Source organism: Poromitra crassiceps (assembly GCF_964638095.1).
Source record: "Poromitra crassiceps genome assembly, chromosome: 10".
Lineage (NCBI taxonomy): Eukaryota > Metazoa > Chordata > Actinopteri > Beryciformes > Melamphaidae > Poromitra > Poromitra crassiceps.
Window position 1 is genome coordinate 51781242 of NC_139631.1, and position 15878 is coordinate 51797119.

At 44.4% G+C, this 15878-nt stretch overlaps 1 protein-coding gene across 1 annotated transcript in view; it reads right to left on the reverse strand.

Annotated features, from left to right (window-relative positions):
* The window catches only part of LOC310784505 (nuclear receptor corepressor 2-like), a gene marked incomplete at its 3' end in the record, with an annotated part of 106766 nt that overhangs the window by 59848 nt on the left and 31040 nt on the right, over positions 1–15878 (reverse strand). The window contains exons 2-3 of the mRNA XM_083645489.1: positions 11603–11792; positions 9866–9978 (exon numbers count right to left, since the gene is read on the reverse strand). Of these exons, the coding sequence (XP_083501615.1) occupies positions 9866–9978; positions 11603–11707 (218 nt within the window). The 5' untranslated portion in view covers positions 11708–11792. The remainder of the gene's footprint in view (positions 1–9865; positions 9979–11602; positions 11793–15878) is intronic.

Genomic DNA, 15878 nt, shown 5'->3' on the forward strand with positions numbered 1-15878 from the left:
ATAGGGCTGGGCGATATGGCCTCTAAAGAATATCGCAATATTTTTCGGCTATATCGCGATACACGATATATATCGCGATATTTTTTAAATCTCTCATAAATGCTCGATTTAACCCTTCATGGTTCAAACACATTTTGACCAATGGATTTCCCAAATTTAAAAAATAAGTTCTTAACCTGTATTTTATGCACACCTGGGGTAAAAAAAAGAAGAAAGAAAGGGCAGATGTAGCGAGCAAAGATGGATGATTTAATATTCCATAGCTCTGACCTAAGCAAAGCTGACATCACTGTGAACACAAACAACACTTTTGATATAATATGATTGTTTTAGTAAAGTGTATCACTCAATAGTCAATACAAAAAATAATGGCTTTTATAGAACCGAAAGCCTGACGTGACTGCAGGGAAAAACAAAACAAAGTACAAAAAACCGCTGGGCACACGATGAAAACGGCATCAGTTTGTCCACAGTGACTCACATCACACATCAGTTTGTCCACAGTGACTCACATCACACTTCAGTTTGTCCACAGTGACATCAGTTTGTCCACAGTGACTCACATCACACTTCAGTTTGTCCACAGTGACTCACATCACACATCAGTTTGTCCACAGTGACTCACATCACACATCAGTTTGTCCACAGTGACTCACATCACACTAAACCAATCCTATTTCAAAATGACATCACTCATATAAATATTGCAGCAGGTGTCATCAGTCTTCTTCACCTAATTGATCAAACACAAATATGGTGATATTGTTGCCATGGTGAGTGATGAGCCTGTTGTTGGTCCACTCAGGATGAAAGATGGCTTCTAGTTATTGAACTGAGCGGAGAGATCCAGCCTGACGCAACAGCTTGGAAGATACTAAGAAAAGCTTTTAAAGAGCCATTCATAATACTATACCATACCATACTCCATTCATCAGAGTTCAGAGAAAGATGTCAGCACAATAACCAGAGCCACTGAACAAACGTGTGCTGCCTCATGCCTGCACATGTGTCAGTGCTGTTTGTGCTGCAGTATTTGGGCCAGAAAAGACACCCTGTTCAGTGGATTCCACTGCTAAAATACACTCGCTCTCCTTCCCAAGTAGCCTGGCTGATCCCACACAGATGGGAAGAGGTGCAGTGACTGAGATGTTGGAGAATGAAACAAATGCTAAGTTAAGTTTAAGTTATCCTTTATTGATCCTCATGGTAAAATGCATCCTCTGCATTTGACCCATCCTCTACTAGGAACCTTCCTAGAACTAGGAGCAGTGGGCAGCCGCAGTGCAGCGCCCGGCGACCAACTCCAGTTCTTTTGCCAGTGCCTTGGTCAGGAGCACTGACAGGAGTATTAACCCTAACATACATGTCTTTAGGTGGTGGGAGGAAACCGGAGCACCCGGAGAAAACCCACACAAACATGGGGAGAACATGCAAACTCCACACAGAAAGGACTGACCGGGGTTCAAACCCGGGACCTTCTTACTGTGAGGCAACAGTGCTAACCACTCAGTGGATCAACAGCCAGATGATCACTGTTGTGCTTTTCTGACCTGTCATTTTGGGTTGCCAGAAAAATGTGGAGGCCAAAATAAATAGCAGACTCATCACCTAGCCCAGTGTTTCTCAACCACTGTTCCATGGCACACTGTCCTGTGAGAGAGGGCCAGGTGTACTGCGGGAATTTGTCCCATTTCAATTAATTGGTCCATAAAAATGAAAAATATGAAGTTGCACCAAACCAAATAATTGATTTCATACAGCTATCATCATACAGCTATCATCATACAGCTATCATCATACAGCTATCATCATACAGCGCGATTAGTAACCTAATAATGACCTTGTTGATTTCAAACAAGAGTAGAGAACAAGATGGAGGTGGAACAAGTGACAACGCTAACAACAAAAATGGAGAAATATTTGAAGAGTGTGGACTTGATCCTCCTGATCAAAGTCCTTCCAGACCAAACCCAGATGGAGAGTTCATTACAAGCAGGAAGCAGAAGAGAGCAAACAGCAACATAGTATGTCTGTAATAGTATGTAATGCATTTCTTTATTTGCAAAACATTTGGAAAAGACGGGGGCACGGTGGCGCAGTGGTAGCATTATCACCTCACAGCAAGAAGGTCCTGGGTTCGATTCCCCGACATTACGACTAACATTACTTGATGTACCTTGTGAGATGAGAAGCAGGTTAGTCGTCAGTGAGACAGGGTAATATTAGACAGACTGTTATAAGATGTTACTGGAATAAATCACAAAAGCTGTCTCACTCTCCTTTCTGCCAACTAATTAGCCACGTGTGCTAACGTTACATAACCATAATAACCATCATGATGGCACACGCTTTCTGAAAGTTGTTTCCCATCGCAGGTGAGTATGGCACAGGTGCACGGCACACTGATCACTCTTATCATTTCACTAACGTTACAATGCTGCAAACAGATTCGATTTATAATGTATGTATAGTGCACTCAGTCAGTACACTGGTTGTTATAGAATAGAAATTCCATCCAAAACGTAAACAGCAAACCACTTGAAGGAAAATCATTTGTGATCAAAAAGATGGAGCCAGGAGTCAGAAGTCATCTTAAATGAAGTATTTATCATCGATCTTGGCCAAGAGATGCACTCTTGCATATTCATGAATGGATACACAGGCTTTTCCTTCCAATGCACAGAAAGTCAGACAGACTTATAGGACACACATCAGATACAGAAAGTCAGACAGACTTATAGGACACACATCAGATACAGAAAGTCAGACAGACTTATAGGACACACATCAGATACAGAAAGTCAGACAGACTTATAGGACACACATCAGATACAGAAAGTCAGACAGACTTATAGGACACACATCAGATACAGAAAGTCAGACAGACTTATAGGACACACATCAGATGACATCTGTCTAGACGCACATTTGAAGGCTACTCTGTAGACTCAACCTATCTGGTATTCCGTCTCTGTACAGGACATAGTGACACGGTGACAGGGTACAGTGTGAGCTGCAAATGTAAGCTACTGCTTACATCTGAATATGACGTCTGTCTATGTATGTACAATAACTAGCCAGCTCAGTGGCCTTGTGGTCTGAGTGTCCGCCCTGAGACTGGGAGGTTGTGAGTTCGATCCCCGGCCGAGTCATACCAAAGACTATAAAAATGGGACCCATTTGCCTCCCTGCTTGGCACTCAGCATCAAAGGGTTGGAATTGATGGGTTAAATCACCATGTGATTCCCGAGCGCGGCGCTGCTGCCGCTCACCGCTCCCCCAGGGGATGGGTCAAATACGGAGAACAAACTTCACACATTGTGTGACAATCAGTGGGACTTTACCTTTACTTTACTATGTGTAACTTAAATGAAAATGTGTATGAATATATTAACTAGTGATTGTCCAAATAAAGGCTAATGTGATTAAAATTATCCCTATCACCGACCACGACGGTTTGATTGGCTCCGCTCATTTGTGCAGTATGGAAAAAGTCAATATGGCGGCAGGGCAGCCCTAGATGGCGCTGTGCCTGGGTTTTTTTTTTCAATGTCAAAAATGTGCCTTGTTGGCACAAAAAGGTTGAAAAACACTGACTATAGTTCAGAACATGTATCAGGTAGATGAAGGACATGTAGATCTATTACAATGGGCAATTATTATTATTAAATAATTATGTCTAACTGAAAGCGCCATTTTCAAGGCCTTGTTATTCCTTACATTCTTGCTCAGAATAGTAACAACCCTGAGTTTGGTGCAGAATGACTGACTTGTGGAAAGAGCAGCACACGAAGAGAAGAGAAGAGAAGAGAAGAGACTGAAGTCTGAATGAAAATGCAGAACGAGGCTTTCAGACGGATTCTCTGCTCTAAAGGAATGCTGAAGGCCTGATATTTGACTAAAACACTCCCCACCCACTGGTGCCTGCCAGCAAAAGCACTTTATTTCACTGTCCCAACACACACACACACACACACACGGACACACGCGCACACACGCACACACACACACACACACACACACACACACACACACACACACACACACACACACACACACACACAGTTGTTCCAGGAACAAACGGCATGTATGCTGAAAGCCAATGAGAAGCTGCCATTCTCTAGCAAAGCACCAATGATTGAAGGGTGTCTGCTCTGCATATCAGACAGCTAGTAGGACGCAGTTTAGTGTTTTTTATTATTATTATTACGACCACAGACTGCTGCTGCCAGCACACTGATGCAGCTGCCACCACACACTGATGCAGCTGCCACCACACTGATGCAGCTGCCGCCACACACTGATGCAGCTGCCGCCACACACTGATGCAGCTGCCGCCACACTGATGCTGCTGCCACCACACACTGATGCTGCTGCCGCCACACACTGATGCAGCTGCCGCCACACACTGATGCAGCTGCCACCACACACTGATGCAGCTGCCACCACACACTGATGCAGCTGCCACCACACTGATGCAGCTGCCACCACACACCGATGCAGCTGCCACCACACACCGATGCTGCTGCCACCACAAACCGATGCAGCTGCCACCACACACCGATGCAGCTGCCACCACACACCGATGCAGCTGCCACCACAAACCGATGCAGCTGCCACCACACTGATGCTGCTGCCACCACAAACCGATGCAGCTTCCACCACAAACTGATGCAGCTGCCACCACAAACCGATGCAGCTGCCACCACACTGATGCTGCTGCCACCACAAACCGATGCAGCTGCCACCACACACCGATGCAGCTGCCACCACAAACCGATGCAGCTGCCACCACAAACCGATGCAACTGCCACCACACACTGATGCAGCTGCCGCCACACTGATGCTGCTGCCACCACAAACCGATGCAGCTGCCACCACACACCGATGCAGCTGCCACCACACTGATGCTGCTGCCACCACAAACTGATGCAGCTGCCACCACACACTGATGGAGCTGCCGCCACACTGATGCTGCTGCCACCACAAACCGATGCAGCTGCCACCACACACCGATGCAGCTGCCACCACAAACTGATGCAGCTGCCACCACAAACCGATGCAGCTGCCACCACACACTGATGCTGCTGCCACCACAAACCGATGCAGCTGCCACCACACACCGATGCAGCTGCCACCACACACTGATGCAGCTGCCACCACAAACTGATGCAGCTGCCACCACACTGATGCAGCTGCCACCACACTGATGCAGCTGCCAACACACTGATGCAGCTGCCAACACACTGATGCAGCTGCCAACACACTGATGCAGCTGCCACCACACACTGATGCAGCTGCCACCACACACTGATGCTGCTGCCACCACACACTGATGCAGCTGCCACCACACACTGATGCTGCTGCCACCACACACTGATGCAGCTGCCACCACCACACTGATGCAGCTGCCACCACACACTGATGCTGCTGCCACCACACTGATGCTGCTGCCGCCACACACTGATGCAGCTGCCGCCACACACTGATGCTGCTGCCACCACACTGATGCTGCTGCTGCCACACACTGATGCTGCTGCCGCCACACACTGATGCAGCTTCCACCACACTGATGCAGCTGCCACCACACACTGATGCTGCTGCTGCCACACACTGATGCAGCTGCCACCACACACTGATGCAGCTGCCACCACACACTGATGCTGCTGCCACCACACTGATGCAGCTGCCACCACAGACTGATGCAGACACACTGATGCAGCTGCCACCACACACTGATGCAGCTACCACCACACACTGATGCTGCTGCTGCCACCACACACTGATGCTGCTCCCACCACACTGATGCAGCTGCCACCACACACTGATGCAGCTGCCACCACACACTGCTGCTGCTGCCACCACACACTGCTGCTGCTGCCACCACACACTGATGCAGCTGCAAAAACACTACCATCTGCTGTCTGCCATTCTATCTCGCTGGCCTTCCTGAGTAGAGCTGGGTATTGGTTCAAATTTCAAGAATCGATTTGATTCCGATTCACAAGGTTGTGAATCGATTAATTTCGATTCGATTCGATTCGATTCGATCAATTTTCAATATTGATTTGGTTAGTGATACCAAAACGTGGTTTTTGAGCTGTACCCTGAATTACATGACTGTCCAGTTATGTAACACAGGGGTTTCCAACCAGCCAAGTAGATACATGGGGAAAAAAAGTTGCAGACCTGTTGTCAATTTTAATGGTTTTAGTTACACATATATTTACTCACCACGTGGTGACAAAGGGTAAATAACAGCCTTTTCATCTGTCAAAAAAGACACTTTCACAATTATGCACAGTGATTTGATTTCAGCCTATATAATTTCTAAAAGTAGATATTAATAATGATCAAACATTTCCATTCATGTAGCCTACAGTATTTATGTTTTTGTTTAAACTACAAACATAATTAAACGTCAACTTGAAACTATGTTTCAACTACCACACACAGCACAATATTTTAGCCTGTTTAGTAAAAAAAAAAAAAAAAAAAAAAATGTATTAAAAAAAAAATCGATCTCTGGACATATGAATCGATAATCGAGGATTAAAATGAAAATCGATTAAAAATCTGAGAATCGATTTTTTGAACCCAGCCCTATTCCTGAGGCACACATGACTTATTTGGCATCATTTGAAACACACACAAAGATCTGCAGGTGGATCTGTAGGAAAACAGCCACCTGATGCAAACCAAGGATGGAAAGAGACAAGAAAGGCACCAGGTGCTGTGCTACAGGTGTTTCAGTATGGAACGGCCATTTGCATCTTATAGCCAGCCCACACACACCCTATCTCATTTAAAAAAGATAACAGGAATGCTCACTTCTGGGTAAGTAGATGCTAGTCTGCATTGCTCTTATGTGTCGGTTTTCATCTTTTCTTACCTTATTGTTTTGTTGGGGTGCTTCTTTTCTTTTCTTTATAATTATTTATTCTGTATTATGATTCAAATCTAATGTAATTGTACTGTAATGATATGGTCAGGTTCCACTATATCAGCCCTCCTCAGGTTTCTTCTCTCTCGCTCTCTCTTTCCTCTGTGAAACATGCATTTATGTATATGATTATTGCTTATCTTTTGTGCAAACAATAAATCAAATCAAATGATTTTGACAGATCAGCTAGTCACCATGGACCTGTGGAGAAAGAAAATACTCCCGCTTCTTGCACGTCTTAACCCATTGATACCTGATGCAGCATTTGCGTGTATATCCCTCATTTGTGTGTGTATCCCTTTAAGACCGCGAACCGCGTTAACGCGGTTCGCGGTCTTAAAGGGATACACACACAAATGCCGCATCAGGTATCAATGGGTTAACATGCAACAAAAAAAAGCCATGACAATGGGCCTGTAGAGGGGGGAGATTGTGGGTTATTCACTGTGCATCATGCAACATTCATGAAATATACATACATTATTCATGAGCACTCATCAAGACTCATCCTGAAAAAAAACCATGACTACATAAATAATAAAGTACTTTGGTACCAGGTCTCCGGGGAGAAAGTACTATGCATACAACGCTGTGCTTGACTTACTGTCGCTCTACGGAAGATGGCAAAATGGTTGCACGCTCCATTGGCCTGCAGAGTCGTTTAACACTACATTACAGAGGAGACGCACAACGGATGCCAATGACATAAGGATGAGAGCGGGGGGAGGAGTCACAGGCACGAGGCTGTAGTAACAATAAGACTGCATCAGAACATGAGGCTTCCACTCAGAACATCGCCAACAATCACCACAAGGACAAACTCACCACAAGGACAAACTCACTGAAGGGCAACACTCTACTAGCGTTTTCATCTGAGCAGTATACAATTCCTACCTTGACTGGACTTAATACAGGAGATGGATGGATGTGCGTCATATTTTTCTACCGTTGAGATATTTGCGTTCTATTTTGTGTTTTGGTTTCCACCTCATCTAACAAAAGGTTGATTTCATGAAAATGCCATGTAATCTAGACTCTGAGGAAAGCAAAGCAGTTTCTTTACTCACAAGGCTAGAGATGAAACGCTATGAAAATGTAATTCATATCACGATTAGGGATGCACGATAATTATCGGACCGATAAATTATCGGCCGATATGGCCATTTTGCGTTATTATTTATTATTCCGATAATGGCCTTTTTTCGATAAATTATCCGATAATAATCCTGTTTATTTTTTGCCTCGGAAGCGGAGCTTTTTGTTGTCGCACATTCGTGACATCACAGGTGCGATGCAAACATGGCTGCTGCCAGTGTGTAGTGTGTTGCTGTTTTTCAGTTTCACAATGATCAGAAAGCTACTGTAATTTGCAATCCATGTCCCACACAGGTTCCGAGAGGAGGGGAAACCTCTAAGCTGGCATTACGTTAAACCAAAGCTGGCGATGATGCAGCGGATATGTTTCTTGTTTTTGTTAGCGAGTGTTACCGTTAGCATTAGCTCGTAGCGCGGCCTACACGTCAGGCTCGTCCGCTTAGCAGACAAACTGCTTGTGCCATTTACAGTCTGTGGCTTGTGATCAAACAGCCCTGCAAAAGCACTTCATACTCACAGAGCTGGCGTAAACTTATAGAAACTAATGGAAACCCCTTTACCCGAAATAAAACATCCAGGGATTGTGTATTTAACTCCAAAAAACAACTCGCTAACATTAAGCTAACCGCGCTAGTTAGCATTAGCTGCTGGACAGAGCCATCTAACAGAGCCAATAATAATGAAAACAAAGGTGCAGTCGCGCACATTCGGCTACATAAAAAGCATCAGTCAGTAAACATAGGGTTCTTTTCTTTAATCTGGTGGCAGCATTTTTCAGTAAAAAGTGAAACGACACAGATGGTTTATAGTGCCTGCCCCATTCATTGGGCCCAGGCTACAACTCACTGAGAACTGGAACCAATGCAAAATTTGAACAGATCAGTAACATGACAATAAGAGTCTAAATTACTATGCCTTTTGTCATTGTGTTTTATCTGCAGACTAAGCAGTCATTGGCTTTCCGTTCTATACAAGCCTTTATTTTTGTATCGACTATAATTGAGTGATACACTTTATTAAAACAACCATATATTAGAAGTTTTCTTTGTTTTGTGTTCACAGTGATGTCAGTTAGATATGGTTAGGTCAGAGCTATGCTCACTACATCTGCCTTTTTTTAACCCCAGGTGTGCATAAAATACAGGTTAAAAACTAAATATATATATATATATATATATATATATATTTTAATAATTATCGGTTATCGTATCGGTTATCGGCCAGGAGAAGCAGATATTTATCGGTTATCGTATCGGTTGAAAAAATCCATATCGTGCATCCCTAGATTATAGTGATCAAAATTATCACGGTTATCAGTGTTATGGCGGTGTATTGTTAAAATGTGCTGAAAATGTCCAGAAAGTACTGACACACTCACTGAAATCATTTCACCAAGGTGGCGCACCGTGAAATCATGGTAACAGTTAGTTTTACTTTCAATATCCGAATAATTTGATATAAGAACATTTCTTTTGATACTTGATACTTTTGAGAATTTATATAATTGTGGATGCAGCCAAGATATTTGTGGGTGTTGTGGGGGTTTGTGGAGAGGATGTGCAGAAGCTGTTGAGAGCTTTTAGGTTCTCTCAATCAGCTGAGAAGTAGAGAGCTGTAGTAGAATGGGAAATGGGTGGGATTTATTTTTAGTTTATTTTTTTGTTCAATTCAGATCAGTTCAGTTTGGATCCAGTAGTTGGCGGTAATACAACATTTTGGATGTCAACCGCCGTAAAACAAAACCGAAGAAGAAATGATAGAGGGCTCAAGAAGTTCTAGAAAGCTGGCAGCAGATTCGTGGTGAACAGAGGAGCATCCAGCACCTACCTCTCATTTCCAGGCTGGAACTCGGAGAGCAGGGAGGGCCGGCGGCGATGTGGCTGGGCCAGATGGGAGCTGTAGTCCCTGGCATGAGGGTGGTAGTCCACCAGTCCCACTTCCTGAAAAACACACACGCATAACATCCTCAGCATAAGCTCAGGAAACATGTATAGATGCACCAAACCATCCTCCAAACAAACATGAACACATTCCAAAAGTCTTTTTTTTTTCATTTCCTGCTTTGATTTGTCCGTGGCTTCCTGTGGACGGAAAGGCTCACGATCACAATCACTATTCCCTCATTTGTCTTTCCCTACGTAGCTCTGCTCTATTAGAGCACTAATTAGCTGTCAATCACACAAGATTAATGAGTGAATTCAGACAATTAATTCATCATTAATGCTCAACAACATTTGACAAGTTACCAATTCCTTCAAAGCCAACCATAATGTGTCACTAGCATTAATTTGGTTCCTCTCCTGCTGAATGTGATAACGAGGGGGAGTGGCTTATCTCCTGCTGAATGTGATAACGAGGGGGAGTGGCTTATCTCCTGCTGAATGTGATAACGAGGGGGAGTGGCTTATCTCCTGCTGAATGTGATAACGAGGGGGAGTGGCTTATCTCCTGCTGAATGTGATAACGAGGGGGAGTGGCTTATCTCCTGCTGAATGTGATAACGAGGGGGAGTGGCTTATCTCCTGCTAAATGTGATAACGAGGGGGAGTGGCTTATCTCCTGCTGAATGTGATAATGAGGGGGAGTGGCTTATCTCCTGCTGAATGTGATGAGGGGGAGTGGCTTATCTCCTGCTGAATGTGATAACGAGGGGGAGTGGCTTATCTCCTGCTGAATGTGATGTGATGTGTAGCTGTGGGGATCCTAGGGGGTAAACGTTAGAAAAGATGGCAGCCTCCAGCAAACAGCAGAGGCCACCAAATGAATTTCAACAAACAACATAGTTGATCCTTCTTGGCCTCTGAAGCGTAGAAGAAAAGACTCTGGATAATTGGCAGATGTGGGTGGAGATCATGGCGACGGACTTGATAGGACTCCACAATGACAACATGAACTTTCCACTCAAACATCTACTGAGGGAACAGGTGTGTGTGTGTGTGTGTGTGTGTGTGTGTGTGTGTGTGTGTGTGTGTGTGTGTGTGTGTGTGTGTGTGTGTGTGTGTGTGTGTGTGTGTGTGCGTGTGCGTGCGTGTGCGTGTGTGTAGGCTGTCATGCTGGGGCCCCTGGGGTCACGCCCTCTCCAGTGGTGCAGGATAACGCCATGTTTAGTAAATAGCCAGAACTCCAACGACAGTGTGGCACCGCAGGTGGTGCTGTTAGATCCACTGTGTGCCTGGTCTCTTCTGGGTTCCTAGAGCTTTTTCACAGTCCAATTCAACCACTTTTCAGGCACTTTCAGAGCAGATAGTCGCCCTCATGACACGGAGTGGAGCAGAGTGCAGGTCAACAGAAAAACGGCCCTAATTCCGGAGCCTATGTCAGTCCACTCTCTGCTCCGCGTCTTGTGTGAGATTCCAGGAGACAATAAATATGACGAGATCGTTCCATTTCAGGTATTAAAAGATTTTTGGTTGACATGATTGATTGTGTCGATAAAACACCAGATTATTTTGAAAATCAAGCACTTTTCAATGAGTATATTCAAGCATAATGCAAGCATATTCCAAACCTTGAAAACAAGCATTTTCTAAACTTTCCAGACTTTGTAGGAACCCTGTGTGTTACCGTGTGCGCCCGTTGCAGCTGCAGTGGCAGGGAGGCGGGGCTTGGCAGGTGGCGTGTGTCCACCGCCCTTCGGCCCGGCGGCACAGACTGGGGGTGAGACGACATGTTGGCACAGCCACTTCCTCTACAGACAGGAAGTGGGCGGGGCTGCAGGGCGCATTATGATGGGCTGCCTCTCGCTGCCAGCAACCTGCAAGAGAAAGAAACAGCAGCCATCAGACATTCGTCTTGTCGACGCAAAGAACAACGCGTTAAACATCACGCATTACCCTAGCTTTGGCAACAGGTCCCTTTCACAGCAAGCGTTTTGAGGTGGTAAAGCAGGAAGTAAAGCAGGTGTAACCAATAACATGAATGAGGGCCCTGACACTTAAAACACTCAAACGGAATGGGACCGTCATTAATGGTATTGGTTACACCTGCTTTACTTCCTGCTTGCTGTGAAAAGCATCCCTGGTGTGATATCTTTGTGTAGCTGGAGAGAGATGAATGTGTGTCTGTGTGTACCATCACCACCCTGCCACAGCTGACCCCTCACACACCTGCTACACTCCTCCTCACTCAATGAGCCAGTGTCCTCACTCTGAAGACAGACACACACACACACACACACACACACACACACACACAGAGCAGCCAAGTCTCAGCTAGCTGCTCAAGCTAACATGCCGCGGGTTTAACAGGGCTTTAGAGGCGACATAAATAACTCAATGACAGATAGACACAGACTAGAGGCCTTGACTGTCTGTCAGACACCACGTTTTAGGCTCGCTCAAGACAAGAGGACATTTTGCAAAGCAGCCTCATCTCCTGGGAGTGAGTGAGTACACCATATAGAATGATGGTATCAGCAGAAAGCAGGCCTGCATTATGCTTGGGTACACCACCCACACTTCACCTGGCTGTAGACGCTGAGAGATGAGGTGTAAAGACGAGTAGGGAGGAGGCAGATTACAACAGCACTGATGAGCAGAGCTGTATTGTTAACATGGGAGAAGATGCTTCAAAGGATGGACTACAGACAGTGGAACTAAGAGAGATCCCTCAGTTGGGAATGGATTTGATGATTGGCTTCACGTCTGGGTAGGCTGTGTTCCTGAAAGCCTGTGTTGACAGTAGTAGTAGGTGGACTCGTACTTGTGACATGTGTCTCTGTGCGTTGCCAAAAGAGGCATTAGGATGCGTGTGTTTGTGTGGGCGCTCATGTTTCAGCACGGTGTGAGGGCACACTCTGACATGCACTGTGACAGCCAAAGTCACGCCCACTTCCTGTGTAGGCATGTGCACCAGAGCCATTCAGCCACCATTACTTTTTTCTCTCTACATTTTGTAAAATGCTTGTTAAAAAAAGTTTTACTTGGTCAAACCAAGTGATTCAGCTATATTTAGAATCAGAGACCATACAACATTTCACTTGGACCAAAACCTACAAAGAAATATTAAAAAAAATGATCCGCAATTTTTTTTAAAGTTTTGGTCCAACTGAAATATTCTATAGTCTCTCATGACTCCAAATATAGCTGAACCGCTTGGTTTGACCAAGTATAAGCATTTTACAAAATGGTGTCTACAGCATGGCCTCTTGATGCTGTGATTTACAATCATTTACAGCTAAGAGGTGTCTACAGCATGGCCTCTTGATGTTGTGATTTACAATCATTTACAGTTAAGAGGTGTCTACAGCATGGCCTCTTGATGTTGTGATTTACAATCATTTACAGTTAAGAGGTGTCTACAGCATGGCCTCTTGATGTTGTGATTTACAATCATTTACAGTTAAGAGGTGTCTACGGCATGGCCTCTTGATGTTGTGATTTACAATCATTTACAGTTAAGAGGTGTCTACGGCATGGCCTCTTGATGTTGTGATTTACAATCATTTACAGTTAAGAGGTGTCTACAGCATGGCCTCTTGATGCTGTGATTTACAATCATTTACAGTTAAGAGGTGTCTACAGCATGGCCTCTTGATGCTGTGATTTACAATCATTTACAGTTAAGAGGTGTCTACAGCATGGCCTCTTGATGCTGTGATTTACAATCATTTACAGCTAAGAGGTGTCTACAGCATGGCCTCTTGATGCTGTGATTTACAATCATTTACAGCTAAGAGGTGTCTACAGCATGGCCTCTTGATGTTGTGATTTACAGTACAGCTAAGAGGTGTCTACAGCATGGCCTCTTGATGTTGTGATTTACAATCATTTACAGCTAAGACTAAGAGGTGTCTACGGCATGGCCTGTTGATGCTGTGATTTACAGTCATTTACAGCTAAGAGGTGTCTACAGCATGGCCTCTTGATGTTGTGATTTACAATCATTTACAGCTAAGAGGTGTCTACAGCATGGCCTCTTGATGTTGTGATTTACAATCATTTACAGCTAAGAGGTGTCTACAGCATGGCCTCTTGATGCTGTGATTTACAATCATTTACAGCTAAGAGGTGTCTACAGCATGGCCTCTTGATGTTGTGATTTACAATCATTTACAGCTAAGAGGTGTCTACAGCATGGCCTCTTGATGCTGTGATTTACAGTCATTTACAGCTAAGAGGTGTCTACAGCATGGCCTCTTGATGCTGTGATTTACAATCATTTACAGCTAAGAGGTGTCTACAGCATGGCCTCTTGATGTTGTGATTTACAATCATTTACAGCTAAGAGGTGTCTACAGCATGGCCTCTTGATGCTGTGATTTACAATCATTTACAGCTAAGAGGTGTCTACAGCATGGCCTCTTGATGTTGTGATTTACAATCATTTACAGCTAAGAGGTGTCTACAGCATGGCCTCTTGAGGCTGTGATTTACAATCATTTACAGCTAAGAGGTGTCTACGGCATGGCCTCTTGATGCTGTGATTTACAATCATTTACAGCTTAGAGGTGTCTACAGCATGGCCTCTTGATGCTGTGATTTACAATCATTTACAGCTAAGAGGTGTCTACAGCATGGCCTCTTGATGCTGTGATTTACAATCATTTACAGCTTAGAGGTGTCTACAGCATGGCCTCTTGATGTTGTGATTTACAATCATTTACAGCTAAGAGGTGTCTACAGCATGGCCTGTTGAGGCTGTGATTTACAATCATTTACAGCTAAGAGGTGTCTACAGCATGGCCTCTTGATGTTGTGATTTACAATCATTTACAGCTAAGAGGTGTCTACAGCATGGCCTCTTGATGCTGTGATTTACAATCATTTACAGCTAAGAGGTGTCTACAGCATGGCCTCTTGATGCTGTGATTTACAATACAGCTAAGAGGTGTCTACAGCATGGCCTCTTGATGCTGTGATTTACAATACAGCTAAGAGGTGTCTACAGCATGGCCTCTTGATGTTGTGATTTACAGTACAGCTAAGAGGTGTCTACAGCATGGCCTCTTGATGCTGTGATTTACAATCATTTACAGCTAAGAGGTGTCTACAGCATGGCCTCTTGATGTTGTGATTTACAATCATTTACAGCTAAGAGGTGTCTACGGCATGGCCTCTTGATGCTGTGATTTACAACAAACAGCTAAGAGGTGTCTACAGCATGGCCTCTTGATGCTGTGATTTACAATCATTTACAGCTTAGAGGTGTCTACAGCATGGCCTCTTGATGTTGTGATTTACAATCATTTACAGCTAAGAGGTGTCTACGGCATGGCCTCTTGATGCTGTGATTTACAATCATTTACAGCTAAGAGGTGTCTACAGCATGGCCTCTTGATGCTGTGATTTACAGTACAGCTAAGAGGTGTCTACAGCATGGCCTGTTGAGGCTGTGATTTACAATCATTTACAGCTAAGAGGTGTCTACAGCATGGCCTCTTGATGCTGTGATTTACAATCATTTACAGCTAAGAGGTGTCTACAGCATGGCCTGTTGAGGCTGTGATTTACAATCATTTACAGCTAAGAGGTGTCTACAGCATGGCCTCTTGATGCTGTGATTTACAGTCATTTACAGCTAAGAGGTGTCTACAGCATGGCCTCTTGATGTTGTGATTTACAATCATTTACAGCTAAGAGGTGTCTACAGCATGGCCTGTTGAGGCTGTGATTTACAATCATTTACAGCTAAGAGGTGTCTACAGCATGGCCTCTTGATGCTGTGATTTACAGTCATTTACAGCTAAGAGGTGTCTACAGCATGGCCTCTTGATGTTGTGATTTACAATCATTTACAGCTAAGAGGTGTCTACAGCATGGCCTCTTGATGTTGTGATTTACAATCATTTACAGCTAAGAGGTGTCTACAGCATGGCCTGTTGAGGCTGTGATTTACAATC